Source organism: Brassica napus, chromosome A5, assembly GCF_020379485.1.
Source record: "Brassica napus cultivar Da-Ae chromosome A5, Da-Ae, whole genome shotgun sequence".
Taxonomy (NCBI): domain Eukaryota; kingdom Viridiplantae; phylum Streptophyta; class Magnoliopsida; order Brassicales; family Brassicaceae; genus Brassica; species Brassica napus.
In genome coordinates this window covers 25,783,155-25,800,994 of record NC_063438.1, presented here as the reverse complement: position 1 = coordinate 25,800,994, position 17,840 = coordinate 25,783,155, and the positions used below count along the sequence as shown (strand labels likewise).

The 17,840-nt window shown below is 37.3% G+C and overlaps 5 protein-coding genes across 6 annotated transcripts; 2 read left to right on the top strand and 3 right to left on the bottom strand.

The window, feature by feature from the left end:
- Positions 1–19: 19 nt before the first annotated feature.
- LOC125609097 (peptidyl-prolyl cis-trans isomerase FKBP16-4, chloroplastic-like) lies at positions 20–1,926 on the top strand. The gene is made up of 10 exons (XM_048780013.1): positions 20–226; positions 330–476; positions 597–652; positions 726–781; positions 928–985; positions 1,088–1,162; positions 1,242–1,331; positions 1,410–1,487; positions 1,582–1,622; positions 1,709–1,926. Exons 1-10 carry the CDS (start codon positions 160–162, stop codon positions 1,734–1,736), a joined length of 696 nt encoding a protein of 231 aa, XP_048635970.1. The 5' UTR covers positions 20–159; the 3' UTR covers positions 1,737–1,926.
- Position 1,927: 1 nt separating this feature from the next.
- LOC106410271 (transcription initiation factor TFIID subunit 12) lies at positions 1,928–4,818 on the bottom strand. The gene is made up of 8 exons (XM_013850764.3): positions 4,222–4,818; positions 3,974–4,132; positions 3,043–3,513; positions 2,779–2,853; positions 2,620–2,698; positions 2,456–2,520; positions 2,297–2,332; positions 1,928–2,179 (listed from the first exon to the last, which is right to left on the bottom strand). Exons 1-8 carry the CDS (start codon positions 4,798–4,800, stop codon positions 2,060–2,062), a joined length of 1,584 nt encoding a protein of 527 aa, XP_013706218.2. The 5' UTR covers positions 4,801–4,818; the 3' UTR covers positions 1,928–2,059.
- Positions 4,819–7,702: 2,884 nt separating this feature from the next.
- LOC106411148 lies at positions 7,703–8,521 on the top strand. Its single transcript, XM_013851842.3, has one exon. It carries the CDS (start codon positions 7,850–7,852, stop codon positions 8,345–8,347), a length of 498 nt encoding a protein of 165 aa, XP_013707296.2. The 5' UTR covers positions 7,703–7,849; the 3' UTR covers positions 8,348–8,521.
- A 90-nt stretch (positions 8,522–8,611) lies between these two features.
- Positions 8,612–10,566, bottom strand: LOC125609096 (heme-binding-like protein At3g10130, chloroplastic). The gene is made up of 8 exons (XM_048780012.1): positions 10,245–10,566; positions 10,079–10,165; positions 9,931–10,001; positions 9,757–9,858; positions 9,566–9,670; positions 9,201–9,336; positions 8,908–9,017; positions 8,612–8,835 (listed from the first exon to the last, which is right to left on the bottom strand). Exons 1-8 carry the CDS (start codon positions 10,471–10,473, stop codon positions 8,761–8,763), a joined length of 915 nt encoding a protein of 304 aa, XP_048635969.1. The 5' UTR covers positions 10,474–10,566; the 3' UTR covers positions 8,612–8,760.
- A 1,012-nt stretch (positions 10,567–11,578) lies between these two features.
- Positions 11,579–13,205, bottom strand: LOC106407146 (probable inactive purple acid phosphatase 16). Of its 2 annotated transcripts, none has more exons than XM_013847945.3 (4): positions 12,827–13,205; positions 12,204–12,714; positions 11,968–12,136; positions 11,579–11,898 (listed from the first exon to the last, which is right to left on the bottom strand). In XM_013847945.3, the coding sequence occupies exons 1-4, from the start codon at positions 13,080–13,082 to the stop codon at positions 11,680–11,682; spliced, it is 1,155 nt and encodes a 384-aa protein (XP_013703399.2). In that variant the 5' UTR covers positions 13,083–13,205; the 3' UTR covers positions 11,579–11,679. The 2 variants fall into 2 exon arrangements, with proteins under 2 accessions (XP_013703399.2, XP_013703400.2); XM_013847946.3 differs by having other exon boundaries at positions 11,579–11,885; positions 12,827–13,186.
- Between the last annotated feature and the right edge of the window lie 4,635 nt (positions 13,206–17,840).

Genomic DNA, 17,840 nt, shown 5'->3' with positions numbered 1-17,840 from the left:
TGTACCGGTTAGTTAGAGAATCTGAAAATCCGAAACTTGTGGAGGAGAATTCCGTTTTTATCCCTTTCCCTCTTCTTCTCTCTCTCCCACAGAACACAAACTCAGAAGAATAAAGCTTCTTTGACTCAGACACAACACAATCTGTTAAGCAAAGAAAGGATGTTAACAATGAAACTTCTTCACCCTCTCCATCACTCTCTCTCTTCCTTCCTTCCTTTACCATCAAGTACACTCTCTCTTTACACCATTTTTTATTAGCATTTGTACGTTTTGAACCAATGATCAAGACACAGAATCAATTGTTTTTTTTTCTTAAATCAAACTTGCAGGAAGAAGGCAATCCAAACCTTACCGGTGCTCACTACCATCTCCCGGCGGCGAAAGGGTCATCAGATCAGAGGCCGTGGTTTCTCCGGTGATGGTGAGCCAGAGCTTCGAAGGAAGAAGGGTTTTACTTGGATGTCTCCTCTCCGCCGGTTAGATTCTTTTCCTTTAATACTATTCATTTTTTTGTTTTTCATTTCCACACTTAAGCTAGTTTCAGTCATCAGTGTATAAAAAATCCTCAAATATGTTGTTGTCTGAATTAAAAACAGCGGGTGGGATTCTGTTACCTGATTCATCCGAGGCCGTAAGCACCAGCAGAAGAGCTGTAAGCATAGATATATATATACGTTAAGCTTGTTCTTGATTAAAATCACTCTCTTACATACAATTATCTGCAGCTACGTGCATCTAAGATACCGGACAGCGAATTCACCACTCTCCCCAATGGTCTCAAGTACGTGCAATTTTCTTCTTTACTAGTATACACACCAAGATCACGATGCATTCATACAAAGTTGAATATTGCGTTTATGAGAACATTCGCAATGTTTCAGAACAAACACGTTAGTCTGGTTTTGGGTTCTGATTCTTTTGTTGCAGGTACTATGATATAAAAGTTGGGAATGGAGCAGAGGCTGTGAAAGGATCTCGGGTCGCAGTACGGTTTGTGAATACGTTTCTTTGTTTCCACATGTAAAAGAATCTTAGGGATATAACAAGTTTTGATGGTCAAACCTAAAAGGGATTGTGTTGCATGCAGGTTCACTATGTTGCAAAATGGAAAGGGATAACGTTCATGACAAGTCGACAAGGACTCGGCGTTGGAGGTGGAACGGTCGGTATTACAAGTATCTGTTACTGTGTAGTTGAATATATGAGGATCCTTTAATTGATAAACGTATGAGTTTTTGCAGCCTTACGGGTTTGACGTTGGACAATCAGAGAACGGGAATGTTCTGAAAGGACTTGACCTTGGCACTGAAGGGATGCGTGTAGGTGGTCAGGTTAGTTCTTGAAACCCAAAAAAGGCTTCATAGAGTGAGATGGCTCAAATTTAAACGTCTATATATTTGTATACGCAGAGATTGGTGATTGTTCCTCCGGAGCTTGCTTACGGGAAGAAAGGAGTCCAAGAGATTCCTCCAAACGCAACAATAGAGGTAATCAAAGCTATGTTGTTACAAAACTGAACCAGTTCGAGTGTTGCTTGCTTCTTAAAGTGGTGTTCATGTTCTTGTACCTTTTCTCTTGCAGCTTGACATTGAGCTCTTATCAATCAAGCAGAGTCCTTTCGGGTACTTGAGACCACTTGTCTAAAGCCCTCTAAACTCGTATTGACAAAACATGAATTGAAAGTAATCTTATCGTATTTGCTCTGCAGGACGCCAGTGAAGATCGTTGAAGGCTAAGCTATTAATGAGAAGAAAAAGCTGAATCCATAGCTATGCAAGCTTCAATTGTTATAGAAGAATCTGTTAATGATATCGGCTAGTCCGGATTCATAAGCCATTTCTCATCCCTTTTCCTCTTTTAGTACATGTTTGTGCTTTGCATAACATCAAAATCAAATTCGATCCCATAAGGTGATAAGATACTTTACTTGTGGTTCAAAAGTAAAAGATCTATGCTGGCACCTTCAGAATTAGGGAATTAAGATAAAGTTACAAAAGTTTCTAACCTTGAATTGAAAATTTCCTACAATACAACAAGATTGAAGGGTTATTCTAATACATCAGTGATTGAAAGTTGTAGAGGCCAATGGATTAGCAGGCGTCTTTGCCTGACCGCCTCTTGCATTAGCCGTTCCGAACCTGGCGTTTGCTGCTTCCGTTACCGTCATAGACTTCTTTACCTTCAAACCCACAACAACATATATAAAAAATTCAATATATAACTTCTTTGTTATCCTACTCAGTTGCAATAATACTGGTTGCTATAACATCATTTGTGCATTAACTTAAGAACTTACAGCGGCAAGTCTATCTTTGTGAATATCTGTTGTCACCTGCAAATCATTATCAAAGAAAAGAACCAAAGGAGTTGTTAGGAAGCTACCTTGAGTAAGTAACAATTCCCTGTTAAAAACTGGACAAATTGATTAAACAACAGATATGTAAATGATTCTTACTGGCTTTCGAAACGTCTTGATCTCGTCGCTGCTAAAACCAGGAGGCCTGATATTCCAGTTTCTTTCTACATTTAGGGAAAGGGAGATATCAAAACGAAATCAAGCATTCGTAGCTGGAAACATAAATCTAAAGAAACAGGCACATAATATCAATCATAACTAACCAACATGGAGCAAGATGTCCTTAGCCTCTAGAGTATCTGACTTTCTATGCTTGGCTAAAGAACAGCCAAAAGTTGTGATCTGTATAAGAGGAAACACAACGAGCTGGAGTTAGAGAAATAATCACAATGTTCACATAAAAAGTGTTGGGAGCTACTTACTGACTCCACAAAGTCTTCAGCAATATCAGCAAGGATGCCTTCAACCTCTGGATCCAATTTCTCTGACGGATCAATCTGTGGATAGGCAAGGCATTACTAAATTCAGAGAAATATATATATATATATATATATATTCCAAGTGGACAAGAATCAATCATTGTTGTGATAATCAAGCCGTGGGACTGAGAATACTAATGTATTCTACGGTCAATATGCAAACTGTATTCCCAAAGTTGAGAATATAAAGAGAGGTCAGTGGGATACCTGCTGAAGTATCTCATGGATGCTTCTTTTCCCCAGAATACGATCATCAGACTCCTCATTCTCTGCTGAAACTGTTTTAGCTTGGTTTCCTGGTTGGGTCACAGGGGGCTGGTTCGGCATTGCTAGAGAAGCAGCTTTCTGATTCACCGACCCTTGGACCCGGGGCGGTTGATGTGAGTAAGGTAAAGGCTGATGCGGAGATCTCAATTGTTGATGTTGCTCTTGAGGTTGAAGCTGATGCTGTTGTTGCTGAGGCTGTGAAGCCGCTGGTGAAGTGGAAGGATGATGCTGAGGAACATGGGATCTTTGTGGCATGGAGGGATTAGTTACTTGCGGTCTATAAGAAGGGGGTGCCAAAGGAGGCTTCCCTTGGTTTGAAGATGATAACCACGGTTGATTTGCTGCACCAGTGGATTGGACACCAGGAGAACCAATAGCTGAAGGTCTCATAAGGCTATGCCCTTGAAAGTTCTGCCGTTAAAAATATATAAGAAGTTAAGAGTTTGCAAACAACAATATATTTACCCAGTATAACTCAAGGAACCAATTCAATGTATCAACCAGGCGATTATCAATAAAAGTCGGGAACTTTCACAAAGTGAAGTGAGTCAACAGTGCGACATCAATGAATCTCTGATGTATCTACTATAACACAAAGTGATGGTCATCCAAAACTCTATTCACCCATCAGAGACCACATGACTAATCAATCAATCAAGGAAACATGTAAAAAGCGATTCTTTTCCTATTGAGTCGCTAAGAATCTTCATATCTTAGTGCTTCATATCGAGCTAATAAGGTGATAATCATTCTCAACTCACAATCCAAATTTTCTTCTACACAATGAGCCCATCACAATCTAAATTTCCAAATATTCAACGCACACATGCACAATCTTATACAAATCTCAAGAGTATTCAAAAACACCTACTTGGGGAACAGGAGATGAACTACTCGGCGAGGAAGCTGGCCTTAGAGAAGACTGAGCCGGTCTCTGCTGGTGCTGAGCCATCCCACTCGGCCGCATTTGAGAACCTGAGCCAATAGTCCCCATCATTCCCATCCCCTGAGTTCCTTGCATCATCCTACCCTGAACACACACACACACACACACACATCAAAAAGTTAGTATCTTTTAAATCCCTAAAAAACATGGCACATGTGAGAGTAAAATCTCACCTGCGGGACACTTGAATTGGAGCTCGCTTCCGACATTCCGACACTTCCACGACCCAATCCGCCGTACTGCTGCCCAAAAGACCCCGGAAAAGCAGACGCCGGAGGCTGAGAAGGAGTCGGAGAGGGGCTCGGGATCGGAGAAGCTGGAACGCCGATCGCCATACCGCCTCGTTGCTGTCCAGCAACAGGCAGGGACGAAGAAGACGAAGAGGCTGGAGCTGAAGAGGAAGATAGCAACGGAGACGACGACGCGGAGGAGGAGAAGTGACCGTATGAGGAATGTGGTTGCCACGGTCTCGAGTACGACGGTGGAGGAGGCCGACCTAAAGAAGGGGAGAGATGTTGCGTCGCCGGAGATGTCACCGGACGTGTGTATTGAGGTGGATTAGGGTTTGGATTGAGCGACGGCGATGGCGGGGCTGAGGAGGAGGTGATAGAGGACGCGGAGGAGGGATTCGGATTGGTGGAAGGAGGTTGCTGAATCTGGGATAAAACCACCGGTTTTGGAGCTGGCTCCGACGGTTGAGAGGGTGTTTCCGGTGGCTGAGACGCCGTCGAGGTTTGCCGGGGTTGTTCCATGTCGGTTAGTGAATGTGGAGGGAAGGGATATCGAGTTTTATAGATCTATCGAACCGGAAAAAAAAAAGATCTATCGAACCGGAAAGTCCGGTATGGGATTATAGCATTAAACCGCAATTAAGATAACCGCATCGGGAGTCATTATCACATGCCGTCTTGGGCTTTCAGTCTATAGCCCATAGCCTAATTTGTTTATTATTTCTAGCCCAATTTGTATTTTTTTAATTTTTGGCTCACTTTGTATATTTTAATTTCTAGCCCACTTTTATGTGCAGTCTCATTTTTTTTTGTCAAATGTAATCTTCAATTTTCTTTCGTATGACTGACTAGATGTATGGGGGAAAGCAAAGATAAAACCTCAGTTTTACATGACAAGCACAAAACCAAACACTATACATAAATTAAAGTTCCTTGCGATCAAAATAAAAAAAAGTTCTTTGTGATCAAAAATATACCCAAAAAGCATAATAATAGATCTTCATCACACATGACATGCATGCACTTAATTTACAGTTATAACAATACCTATATTATTTTTAATAAACGAGAAGTTATATATAGCATGGTTATGTTATATAAGCTATAATGTTAGCAAATCAAACTTGGTGAAATTCATATGAACATATGGATATGTATTGGATAGTCATCATATCTTACAGCAAAGTTATTCAGATTTCCATCTCTTTCAGGTTCACAAAAATTCTGCCGCCACCACTAAGAGGGGATGCATCAGTGCCCTGCATTATAAGCAAAGGCGAAATTAATGGTTAGTTTAACAATTATTTATTTTATCTTTTGCTTAGAGCATCAACACCCACCATTCATCAAAAACATAATCAAGAGATTTCTACTTTACCCACCCATTGTATAAGCTTTTATCTTTACCTCTCTATCTTCTTAGTTTCCTACACTCATTATCGCTGAGTGTTCCCACATCAACGGTCAAAGATAACACCAAAACCAACATTCAGTGAAAAGGAACTATTTTCTGAGTGAAAAAACAAATTCTACCGACCAAAACAAAAGAGGCAACTAAAAAAATCTAAACCCACTCAGGTCAACCGAATTGGGTGAAAGAATTTTAAGTGGTCAGGGATTTACATCAGATTAATTTTATTTCTAAATGCAATATGGCTCACTTTGTACAAATATCTTATGTTTGATTATCTGTATTCATATTTTGGGAGAAAAAAATACAAAATTTGAAACATGCTTCACTGGTGGAACCTATTCGAATCCACTTATCGTTGTAAGCACTTTAAGCTTAGTTGGTGAAATGGGCCACACTAACCCCAAAAATATCAACTTTGCATAAGCTTACATAATCAAGATGGAAGAAATAGGTTTATCCCCTATATTAATGTGTGTATGTGAGATCGTGATGGATACAGAAAGTTTGGGTGTCCTGTCCTATTGGGAAAGTGGCAAAATATCAAGTGGTAACGAGTTTTCGGTTTTGTTGTTATATATTAGGTCAAATAACTGCCTTAACGGTCCATTTTCTCTATGCCAAACTAATAAATGACGTCGAAATTATTTTACATATACCTGAAAAATTCATTGAGACATCACAAGAAATCAAATTTGGTCGAGAAAATAAAATCTAAATATATTCCAAATTACAGTATATGAGACTAATTTGTGTTCCGTTTAGTTTTCTTTTTGAAGGCCCATGGCTACCCACGTTATCAAACAAAATTTTGGTTGTGTTTTACTTGTGAATTTTGTGCGTTGGGTTTCACTTATTGTAGATTCTAATTAAATGGTATGGGAATCAACATGTTCGTAAGCATAAATTTGAAGTTGCATGCGGTTTTCTGCTTCATTAAGTTTAATCGTCAGCTTTGAGCAACAATTCAAAAACTAACAAAATCATAAGATGTAAGTAAATGGCAAACAAATGAGGATACTGTTATGAAAATCTCCTGGCTGAATATTCTATAAGATAATGCTTTCTTACTAACCATTTTAACAATAATGATATCATGAAATGAGTGAAAAAATGTATAGTGAGATGAGGTATTGTGCAATGTAAGAATGATTACAGGATCCAAGTTGTGGTTCATATTTTGAAAGTGACATCCACTCATCAAGTCATTTCGACTTCTTTTGTGGTCCGGTCCTCCTAGTGGCTCCACTTCAAAGTATAGGCAAGCCTCTTCTAGCATCCTATTATTTTTGTAACTATTAGATTGTAAATGGTTGTAACAGTTGAAACAAGTGCGGTTAGATGTTTTCTAAAGTAGAAATATTGCCGGTGTAATGAAATCTCACAGAAAATACTTTACAATAATATACCATTGTACCAACTCCAATACAAAGTTAATGCCATTTTTGACTAATACTCTTTACTTTTATTAGCTAAATCGATCAAAACAAAGTTATAGGGATACAGTTTTTTCAACTATGGATGATTGTTTAAATCAACATATTTAAGTACAATTTTTTTCTATTTAACTCTACACGTTGACGCAAAAAATTAAAGCCAGATAAAATCAGAACAACTTGAATATTCAAAAATCATTTTAATGGTGACAAAATAAACCAGCTGCGAATAGTGTATACATATTATATGCCCTCCATCCTTATTGTTTATAAACCGACATGAAATGAATCATTAACAGATCTTACTTAATATACATGACACAGGCTCAAATCTTCAAGAGATCACAATATACTACTGCAAGTTATTTGTACGATTAGTGTGTTTCCAAAAACACAAACAATAATGATTTAAAAAGTTAAACACATTTTTTTTTTAAGAATTAAAATTAGGATAGCACCTCCCGACCAGCGCACCACGACATAAAAGTGTATAATTTTTTTTTAAATGAGAAAAATATCAATCAGGGCCCCACCTAAGATAATGGCATTCCTCGTAATATTCCCGAAATATAAGGGCATTTACGTAACCTCAAACTCTATAAATATACAAAGACACATCTCCAAAACTGGACATACAAAAAAAATCTCCAAAGACATTATTGACACAGAAGATTATCACAAACTAAAGTAAGGAACAAAAATCCAAACAAGTTTTTTAAAAAAGATGGGGAATTGTATAGTAATGGAGAAGAAAGTGATAAAGATAATGAGAAATGATGGAGAAGTAGTTGAATACAGAGGACCCATGAAGGTTCATGACATCCTCACCCAATTCTCTGGTCACTACTCTCTCTTTGATTCTCTGTCAAACCATTGTCATCTTCATCCACAAGCCAAGCTTCTCTGTGGTCGTCTCTACTATCTCATGCCGAAGCAGACGACCACAGTAAAGCACAAGAAAACGAAGAAAGTCAGGTTTGCAAATCCAGAGGTTGAAAAAGAAGGAGATATTAAGGAGAAGAGTCCTAGTGTCGTGAGAGTGAAGATGGTTGTGAGTAAGAAAGAGCTAGAGAAGCTGCTTCAAGGAGGTTCAGTTCATGAAGTGGTCTATAGGAGTCTTGATAAGCAACATCTATGTCGTGATGATGATGGTGCAGCTTCTGCTGAAGAGTGTCTTACAGGCTGGAGACCTTTGTTAGATAGCATTCCAGAATCTGTGTAGCCTATAGCATGTCCATATCTTACATAAATATATATGACACATACATAGATATATACATAGATAACAGAGAGGAAAGAAAGCATGTAAGTCCCGGGTTCCAATGGGTGTTACATAAAAGAAAGTTTCAAAGTTTGTAATAAAACCCAAAAATGTGAATAAATGTTATGTTGAATTTTCCAAAAGGTAACTAAAAAGTGTGAGTGCTTGTTTGGGTTAAATTCAAAGCCTATAACTCTATAATAAGCATATCTAGTGGCCTATAAGTAAAGTAAAAGATCCATAATGGTTTACTACACTCACATTCAACTATTCAAGTAAACGCGTTTTGTCTTTTAAGTAACACAACATTATTTAAACAGTGTATACAAGTGCCTGTGTGTGTGTATATACGTTTGTATGTACCAGTGAAGGTGCTAATACTCTTTGCTTTCCACTTCGAGGGAGACCTCGTTGCGGCGGGTGAACGGGAGAGTGAATGGTGGATTGTACTGCAGGGAATGAGAGTGTAAGTAGAGATTATAAGAAATAAGATTGAATTTAGCTATGATTGTTTGATGAACCTGTGCAACTTCAACTGAAACTCCATCTCTCACTCGAAACTTCTTGTCATTCCGAAGAGCTCGCCTTAGTTCTTGCTCCCGTTTCTCAGTCTCTTCATCTGTTACGTATCCTGAAATAAATTTGATTATGTTAGATGCTTCAAAAGGAACCAAAGATAGCAATCTGGAACCATGAATATGTACGTCCTTGCAGCAGGGGGATACACGTATTCTCTATATCACGCATTATACTAAACCTTACTTTCTTTTTAGTCAATCTCTTGAAATATATACTAAAGGGTATTTTATATTACCTGAGAAGGCGAGAACAGCAACAATCTTCCGTGGCACCTCCTGAATCTTGACTGAAGGATCTTTTGGAAGTGGCAAATCTGAACCATACTTTGATGGCATGACAAAAGACATCTGCCACTGGGTTTGATCTTTCGCCTGAAGCAAAGAGTATACATGGAAGAAATAAGATACTAACTGACTATGAACAAGTAAATAGTTTTAAAAAAGTTTATTTGCAAACTAGTGAAGTTGGTATCTTCATGATCTAGCACTTAAATAGAGCATAAGGAAGGAATGTAAGAACAAGTAAGTATGATATACAAAATGACTAAACCAAGACACTCAAAGCTACTCCAAGTATGCTTCTATCTATATATATATTTACCTTCCTAGTTATAACTGGAGTGGTCATCTCCATCTTTTCGCCAACGGATTGGACTTTACGAGTAACAACAGGAGTCGTCATCTCTATTTTCTCATTCACCGTGTTCTGTCCAAAAAAGCATTCAAATCAAAACAGATACGCATCAAAAAAATTAAAAATTAAAAAAGGAAGTCTGGTGATTGATACATTACCTTACCAAAGAGGTACTCAGCTAAGACATTGAAAGACCTTGAAGCACCATAGAAGTCGAATCCATTTCCACCTGGCATTGTAGTCTCCGCCACATAATAAGGCTGTTTCCAAAAAAGAAGACTCAAACTTTAAAACAGAGAATGTGAGTGAGTGAGTGAAAGAACAACAACAACCTCGACTTCTCTGATCTCGTATCTATCAGTCCTACTTAAAACTCTGAAGTTCATCGTCTCGAGATCCGGCACTACATAAAAACTCGAGCTTTTACCAAAAGTTTAGATAAAGATCACAAATCAAGAACAGAGAAGCTACAAAACTAACCAGACATGAGCGCTTCTTCCAGATTCGAGCTATTGAATCTCTTCGGAAACGCATACTTCGCCGTCTCCACAGCCAAATCAGCCAAAACTAAAACAAACACAAAGAGTTTCACTGTGAATTTCAGTTACATAGCAGTTGAGAATCAGTGAAAAGACGGAACATTTACGGCGTTGAGAGACGGAGGAGGCCTGGGAGGCGAGAGCGAGAACGAGAGAAACCCTAGCTTCGGTTGCGGACAAATCCCGACTCTGCCGTCGAGCAGCGGTTCTGACGCCGGAGCAAAGAACAGAGCATCTCCTCTGTTTAGGGCTCGGATACGATCGGAGATCGATGGAGAGTTTGTTATGGGGAGACGAAGAGAGGAGAGAAAGGGATGATGCAATGGAGCTGATCATTCTTCTTCTTCGCAAATCGAATTTCGATCACTATTTTTTTTTTCTTTCCCGGAAACTTTATTTTGTAAAAGAAAATTTATTTTGTTGAAAATATTAACGACCGCTCGATTTTTTTTTCTTCTATTAGTAACCGTTTTTTCCGGTCCACATACCGTACCGGTCGAACCAGAGTCACTAACCGAGTTAAAATACGTTCCGGCAAAGAAGCTCTTCATTAGTTCATTATCATCAAGGAAGCTCAAAAGCTCGGAGGTACCACCCTTCTTGAATCTTCCATCCTAAAATACATTTCTTTGAACTGCTAATTAAGCAAGACTTTGTTTTTCTGAAGTTAGTTTACAGTTGTCATACTTGTTTCAGGCAGCTATACGTCTCAAAATGATTAGAACCGGACTGATAGACTGACAATAAGGTAATATATATAAGCACATTGTTGTTAGTGTGTTATTTTGACCTGCATTCATCTTTTAAAATAATGCTTAGATTAGTGGTCTCAATGTGTGCGTCGAAGTGGTGAAAAACAAACTGACGCCAGGAAAGAAGAGATGTGAATTGGGGATTGGCTTTGGACGTGGCTTCTATGTGGACCGTGAGGTTTTGGCATTTGCTTGTGCGCATGGCGTTATCGCAAAGGAAGGAAATAGTCATTTGACTGAAGGTGAGGTGGTTGATGGAAAAGACGGAGCTGATAAGTATCTGGTGGAGAATAAAGAGGTTCTTGATACCGTCATCACTACACTCAAGAAGCAGCTATTCTAGATGTGCCAGGGAGAGAGATAGGGAATTATTTGGAGTTCCCCAACAACCAGTTGAGTTGAGCTTTTCTATCAGCCGAAACTTTGCAGCGTCCCGTTAAAGCAAAAGTGGAAGGAGCATAAATAGTTATGTAAGTTAACTAGGAGAGAAACCATGGCAAAGCCTAGTTGCAGCGTCACACTCAACCAAAGCCTAGTTGTTAGATGATTTTCTAAGGCATTGTTCTTGCTAAACATTCTCTTTCATGTGCCTGCAAGAACAGTTTTTTTTTTATGCAGCAATTCTTTTCTTCTTTCTTAGAACCAATCTTTTAGTGACTTAGCTTTTCTACTTAGCCACTGAGATGAGGTTTGGAGTTCAATTATGTAGTGGTGATTGCAATAGTCTTTTTGAATTTCTACATCCCTATATAGCAACAATTCAGCAATGTCACTTACCACAACGTTAAGACTAATCACTAGTTAAGTTAACTTCACTGTGGACAGTTCCATCTTCCATCCTAATCCAAGACTTAATCCGAAAAGGCACTTCAGTAATCTCAAGAATCCTTGATCCTCTTGGCCAATTTCCATATCCACCATAACCAGTGTGCCTTGCAAAGCAAAGCCACAGCTTGTCTTTGTACGGACAGCACCAGTCTAGTCCATGGTTGTGTCCTACAAACACAGCCTTACATACAAATATAATTAAAAAGAGATATCAAACCATTTTGTTATATCTTTGTTTAATTAGTAGTACCTTAACCGAAGATCTCTTCTCAAGAACTCTCATCATACCATTTTCAGCTTCTTGAGCATCTACTCTCTCTTTGTTGATTGATCCAACGCAAGGTTTTGTTATCCATAACCGTGGAGCTACTTTCTTGTATGCTTTACTTGGTATGTGCCAAAATATCAACTCCGGGATACTGCACAAAATGTACATATTTGATTTTCTATGCTCTAATATCAAGTTTTAATGTTTTTGAGTGGTACCTTAGATCAGGATTAAGAGTATTTGACTTGGTTTTAAACCACTCCACTTGAGCATTAGATATAACCTCAGGGTACGAGCCACCACCCGAGTCAAGAAAGTACATCAACGCAACCGCTGGTTTCGAATCATCAGATGATTCCACAGGAATTACATAGTTAGACACGCTTGGCCACAGCTCCTTAGGACCAATGGTTGAATATGAGAGTGCATTGGCTGCTTTAAGCTCTTCTTGAATCAGCTCCACTCGCGTTGTTCCTCTAAAACCGCATCCATCATCAGAGGACCAGGAGGAGGAGTTTGATACTGAGGGACAGATAATGGGAGGGATACCAGAGGAAGAGAACCAATCTAAAGGCCAAACGAAAGAAGCGTCGTCATGGTTACCAAAGAGACTGGTCCATGGAATGTTTCTATCTCGTGTAGGTGAGATTGCTTTGTCCCAAAACAAGCTTGCGTTTTGGATTGCTATGTTGTTAGCCGTTACTACATCTCCCAAGTACACCACAAAATCTGTTTTATTACTCCAAAATAAAACGGCTATGTTAGTTATAATATATATTCTAACTAATATAAATTATACTTTTGACAAGAGCATATCATTAGTGAGTTTAAAAGACTTAACCTGGAGTTTCAGCGTCAAGAACAGTAGACATGACGTTAACAGAGTTTGCATCTTGACGTGGACCCCAGTCAGTCCACGAGTCTTCACCGAAGTGGAGGTCTGCGAAGATTGCGATCTTGAACCGTGATCCTTCTCGGACTCGAAGACTACTCCTTGCCGTGGTCGTTGACGGTATGCTTAGCTCCCAACCTACGGCTGAGATTAATGGAAGAGATAGAACTGTGAAGATCAGAAGTGACGACGATCTTCTTATCATTATTCAAGACGATCGAACAGAACAAAGTTTGTGTGTCTTTTGATCTTTCTTTTTTTTTTCTTTCATCGAGATAAGGTGCGAGTTGCGACAAACAATATGTTCCTTTTTTTATGTAACCAAGTTAGTATGGACATCTCGGTTTATCAGCCGGTTCCGTTTGAGTTTTGTTAAGACAGGAACTGATTAATACAGTTCAATATATGTTGGTTCAAGTCGGTTCTCGTTTTGGTTTATTTTGCTAATCCCAAATTATGATAAACCGGTTTAACTAGAAGTTGGTTGGTGTAGTTGACGTTAATAAATCCACCTAATGGATATTTGGTGTATATTCCTTTGCGTCGATATAAAAGCATATTCACAGAACAATTCGATACTATTTTTCTCTCATGTGACGGTTAATGGATAATATTGAGAAATTTATCTTTAACTAGGATAACACTACACCTTGCTCAGGAAAAATTTATATGAAAATTATTTAAGAAATAATGTATGAAAAAAAAAATTTATATTCTTGATCAAATTAATATTTTGGCTCTTACATTTTTTTAAAAACTTTTTGTTAATTAAATAATTTATATACAGATAAGCTGATCCCATTTAAAAAAATGTTTACGTTCACATACCAATCCTATGTATCTTCATTTTTTGTCTTTTTTTTATTTTGGTTATTACTCGATATAAATATTGATTTTAGAGTTTATTTTCATTTCGTTTGTTTGTTTTGGTCTGACATTTAGAAAATGTTTAAAATTTAAAATTATTAAAGAAAAACATATTTAGGTTAAGATCTGCACCTTTTGTAGAATAAATATTTTATATTATTACTTATTTTATGTTTTCTGCATATTTTATAGGGATTTTTGCAAAATTGACCTACAAAAAGTCAAACACAAAACTAACCTCCCTTTTTTTTGAAAATTAGTTTTGCCCTATTCACCCCACAAGTTCATATAATTTACGAAAATGCCATCAATTTTGTTTTTTTTTTTTTCGAAAATGACATTTTTACTCTCTCACCCTCATCATCTTCAAGTAATTACAAGATTGTCATTGTCATCAATACCACAACCACCATGAACAACCAATTTGAAGCTCTTAATGCTCCCAAAATCGATTTACCCTTCTTCTTTTTCCATTCTTGTGAACTAAACACAACATATCTCTCACTTTCTCTCCACAATGAGCTAAAAAACCCAAGATTTTGATTCTAAAATTTTTATGGTTCATAGAGTCATAGAAGCTAACGATTATGGGTGGGTGACTTTCGTTTGTGATTATGTGTGCTTGGAGAAGCCTTATGTATGCTAAAGAACTTATCTCACCAATTTAAGGTAAGACATCGAGTTTTTTTTCCAGATCTGTTCGTCAGACGACTTACTTGGGAAGTCGTCTGGCTGTAGACGACTTACCTTTCAGTCGTCTGGCTGTAGACAACTTACCTGGAAGTCGTCTGGTCAACGCAGAGGTTATTTTTGCAATTGACTTTGAAATCTGTAACCTGAGACGACTGAAAGTTAAGTCGTCTACTATTGTTTGGTTTCAAAAAAAATTCTAAAGAACCTAGACGACTTACATTTCAGTCGTCATAGGTTAGTTTTGCATTTGACTGGATAATTTCAGAAGTTTGACTTCCCCAGACGACTTACATTTCAGTCGTCTGGCGAAAATTAAAATAATAATATTTTTTTTAAAGTAAACGACTTACAATTAAGTAGTCATAGGTTAGTTTTGCAATTGAAAAAAAAAACTTCAAGATTTAATTATACACAGACGACTTATAATTCAGTCGTCCACCAAACGACTTAATTGTAAGTCGTCCAGGTCTTTTTTCCGAGATTCTGGTCAAACCTCGTAAATCCTGGACGACTTACATTTCAGTCGTCTCGTGGACGACTGAATTATAAGTCGTCTGTATATAATTAAATCTTGAAGTTTTTTTTTTCAATTGCAAAACTAACCTATGACGACTTAACTGTAAGTCGTCTACTTTAAAAAAAATATTATTATTTTAATTTTCACTAGACGACTGAAATGTAAGTCGTCCAAAAAGACAAAATTGAAAAATTCATATAAAGTTTGGTGTTTTCAAGTCAAAGAGATTAGAGTGGGTTTGGAAAGTTTTAGTTTGGGAAAAAAGTAAGAACTTTATACAACAAGAAGTTACCAAATGAAGAAAAATCAGACATAAGAACTTACCAAAACGCCCAGAAAAATCCAGACGACTTCCTGGAAGTCCAGACGACTTCCTGGAAGTCCAGACGACTTCCTGGAAGTCCAGACGACTTCCTGGAAGTCCAGACGACTTCTAGACGACTTCCAGACGACTAACAGATAAGTCGTCCCAGAAGTCTTCCAGATCTGAAAAACCTGCACATCAAATCCAGATCTGAAAAACCTGCATATCCAAAAACGTTCAAATGACTTAAAAAATAGAGAAAATGAGTGGAAGATTAGATAAATCTACATTTATAGAACACACAAAAATACATATCTAAAATTAATAGATCTACCTCTAAATTAGTGGAAGATGAGTACCATTTGATTAAAAACCTGCAAAAGAGATATATTAGTAAGAAATACATGAGACAAAACTGAAAAATTCATATAAAGTTTGGTGTTTTCAAGTCAAAGAGATTAGAGAGAGGTTTGAGAGTTTTAGAATGATGAACATTACATTTTTGTTGCAGCCATTTGAGAGGAGGAGAGAGAATGTGTAAATTTTTTTTTATATAGGGAGACAAAAAATCCAATTAGATTAAATATTTTTGACTCAGACGACTTCCTGGACGACTTACATTTCAGTCGTCTGGTGAAGAAATTAAAACATACGACTTACATGTAAGTCGTCCAGAAGAGTTTAATATTTTTAGCGGGAAATTTAATATTTTTTAGCGGGAAACTAAAATAGAAGACTTTCCAAAGACGACTGAAATATACGTCGTCCGGGTAAATTATTCAACAGACGACTGAAATATAAGTCGTCCACACCCTAAACATAACCCCTAAACTTAATTATCTAATTAAACACTTCATAAAACCAAATCAAACTTGAAAAGTGTTTACTATACACAGAAATAAACACATATAGGTGAAAACTAATTTTTGAAAAAAACATTTTAGTTTTCCAAAATCTAACCCTAACAATACATACAATACTACAACATATGTTTGCCAAACTCCTAAACTAAAGTATTTCATGATTCACTACTTCCACTCATCTATCTTCAAAACAAATCAATTTTATCATATCTTAATTTATATCAGTTAAAACTATTTATAATTACTTGATTTTTATTTTTTACGCATCAAAATATTTTTTTACAAGATTTATAAATTATTTAAAATAAACTGGTACCAGACGACTTACACTTCAGTCGTCCAGACGACTTCCAACATCTCAGACGACTTCCAACATCTCAGACGACTCAGACGATTTACTGGGGCTATATTCGTAAAAATGGCTTTTGTTTTTTTGTTTGGTCACAAGGGGCTGAGCTGTAATTTCACTAGGCTTTTAGGTTAGTTTTGCATTTGATTCAAGTTTGAGTATAGATTTGGGATTAAAATCAAGTTGTGGGTTAGTTTTGGCAAAAATCCCTATTTTATATCAGGTACATAACTTGCACCAGACCCCGTCTATTTTAAGGTATGTATGTTGCGTCATAAGCTTGATGTTTTTGTTAGTTGACGCCACGTTTCTCGTGTTCCACTGTAATGGAGGTGTCACTATTATCAAGTAAAGGCACAAATACAATATGTAGTCATGTTGTATGAATGTAAAGCCAGGTTTTGCTTTTGCAGCTTTCTATGAACCTGATTTCCCATGCATAGTAGTCGTCATCTCGGGTTTATTAATCAAGTTATATGTTTCTTTTGTTAACATTCTTCAATCTGAACCCTTTTTACTTTTGATCTCAGATTTATTTTGGGAAATCATTGTTATATACACACAAATTACCACTTTATGTTTCTCATCATTTGTTTTTGGTAGTTTCAGTGGACGTCTGTGTCTTAATGTAGCTTTTCATCGTGTTAATTCCCTGGAAAGTGCAAGAACAGAATAAACATGTTTAAGCGTGTTCTTGACCCATCATAGAAACATAGTAAGGTCGAAAACGGATCTAAGAAGTGGCGGTTAACAGAAGGTCATTTCAACTTATGCTCTAAAAGATAAAAAGCATTGTTGATATAAAACCTTCTCTTTATAAAGAGAGCTTTAGCGCCTTCGGCATGCTGTTGTTGTCGCCATATTCCATACGTCACTTAGTCATCTCTGCCTCGCTGCGGGTCAGCACTTCCGAAAGAAACGGAAGACTGCTTCACTGACTCCGCGATCGCCCTCTGAACGATTAGAATAAGGTATGACACTCTCTTCACTTTCTCTATTTTTCTTATATTTTTTTTAATATGCCCTATTTTCTTATTTCTATTTATTTTTGTTAGTGAGAGACTCTTTGAAAGACCCACCCATGTGGATGCTGCGAGTACATCTCCAACAAGATTTAGCAATTATGTGACCAAAAACCTATAGCACAAAACACTAAAAGCAGAGTAGTTAATGTTCTATCCTGAAGAGTGTGAAAGAAAAAAAAACAAGACTTTGATTTTTGTTTTTGGAATGGATAATAAAATTACAGCTTTGACTTTACTTCTAGTTTCAGTGAAGGGTTTCGGCGCAGTTTCGTAGCCAGTTTATGGTCAAGGGAAGTGGAGGCATTAAATGAATGTAAATAGATTATAGTTTGTTAGGTTTTCAGA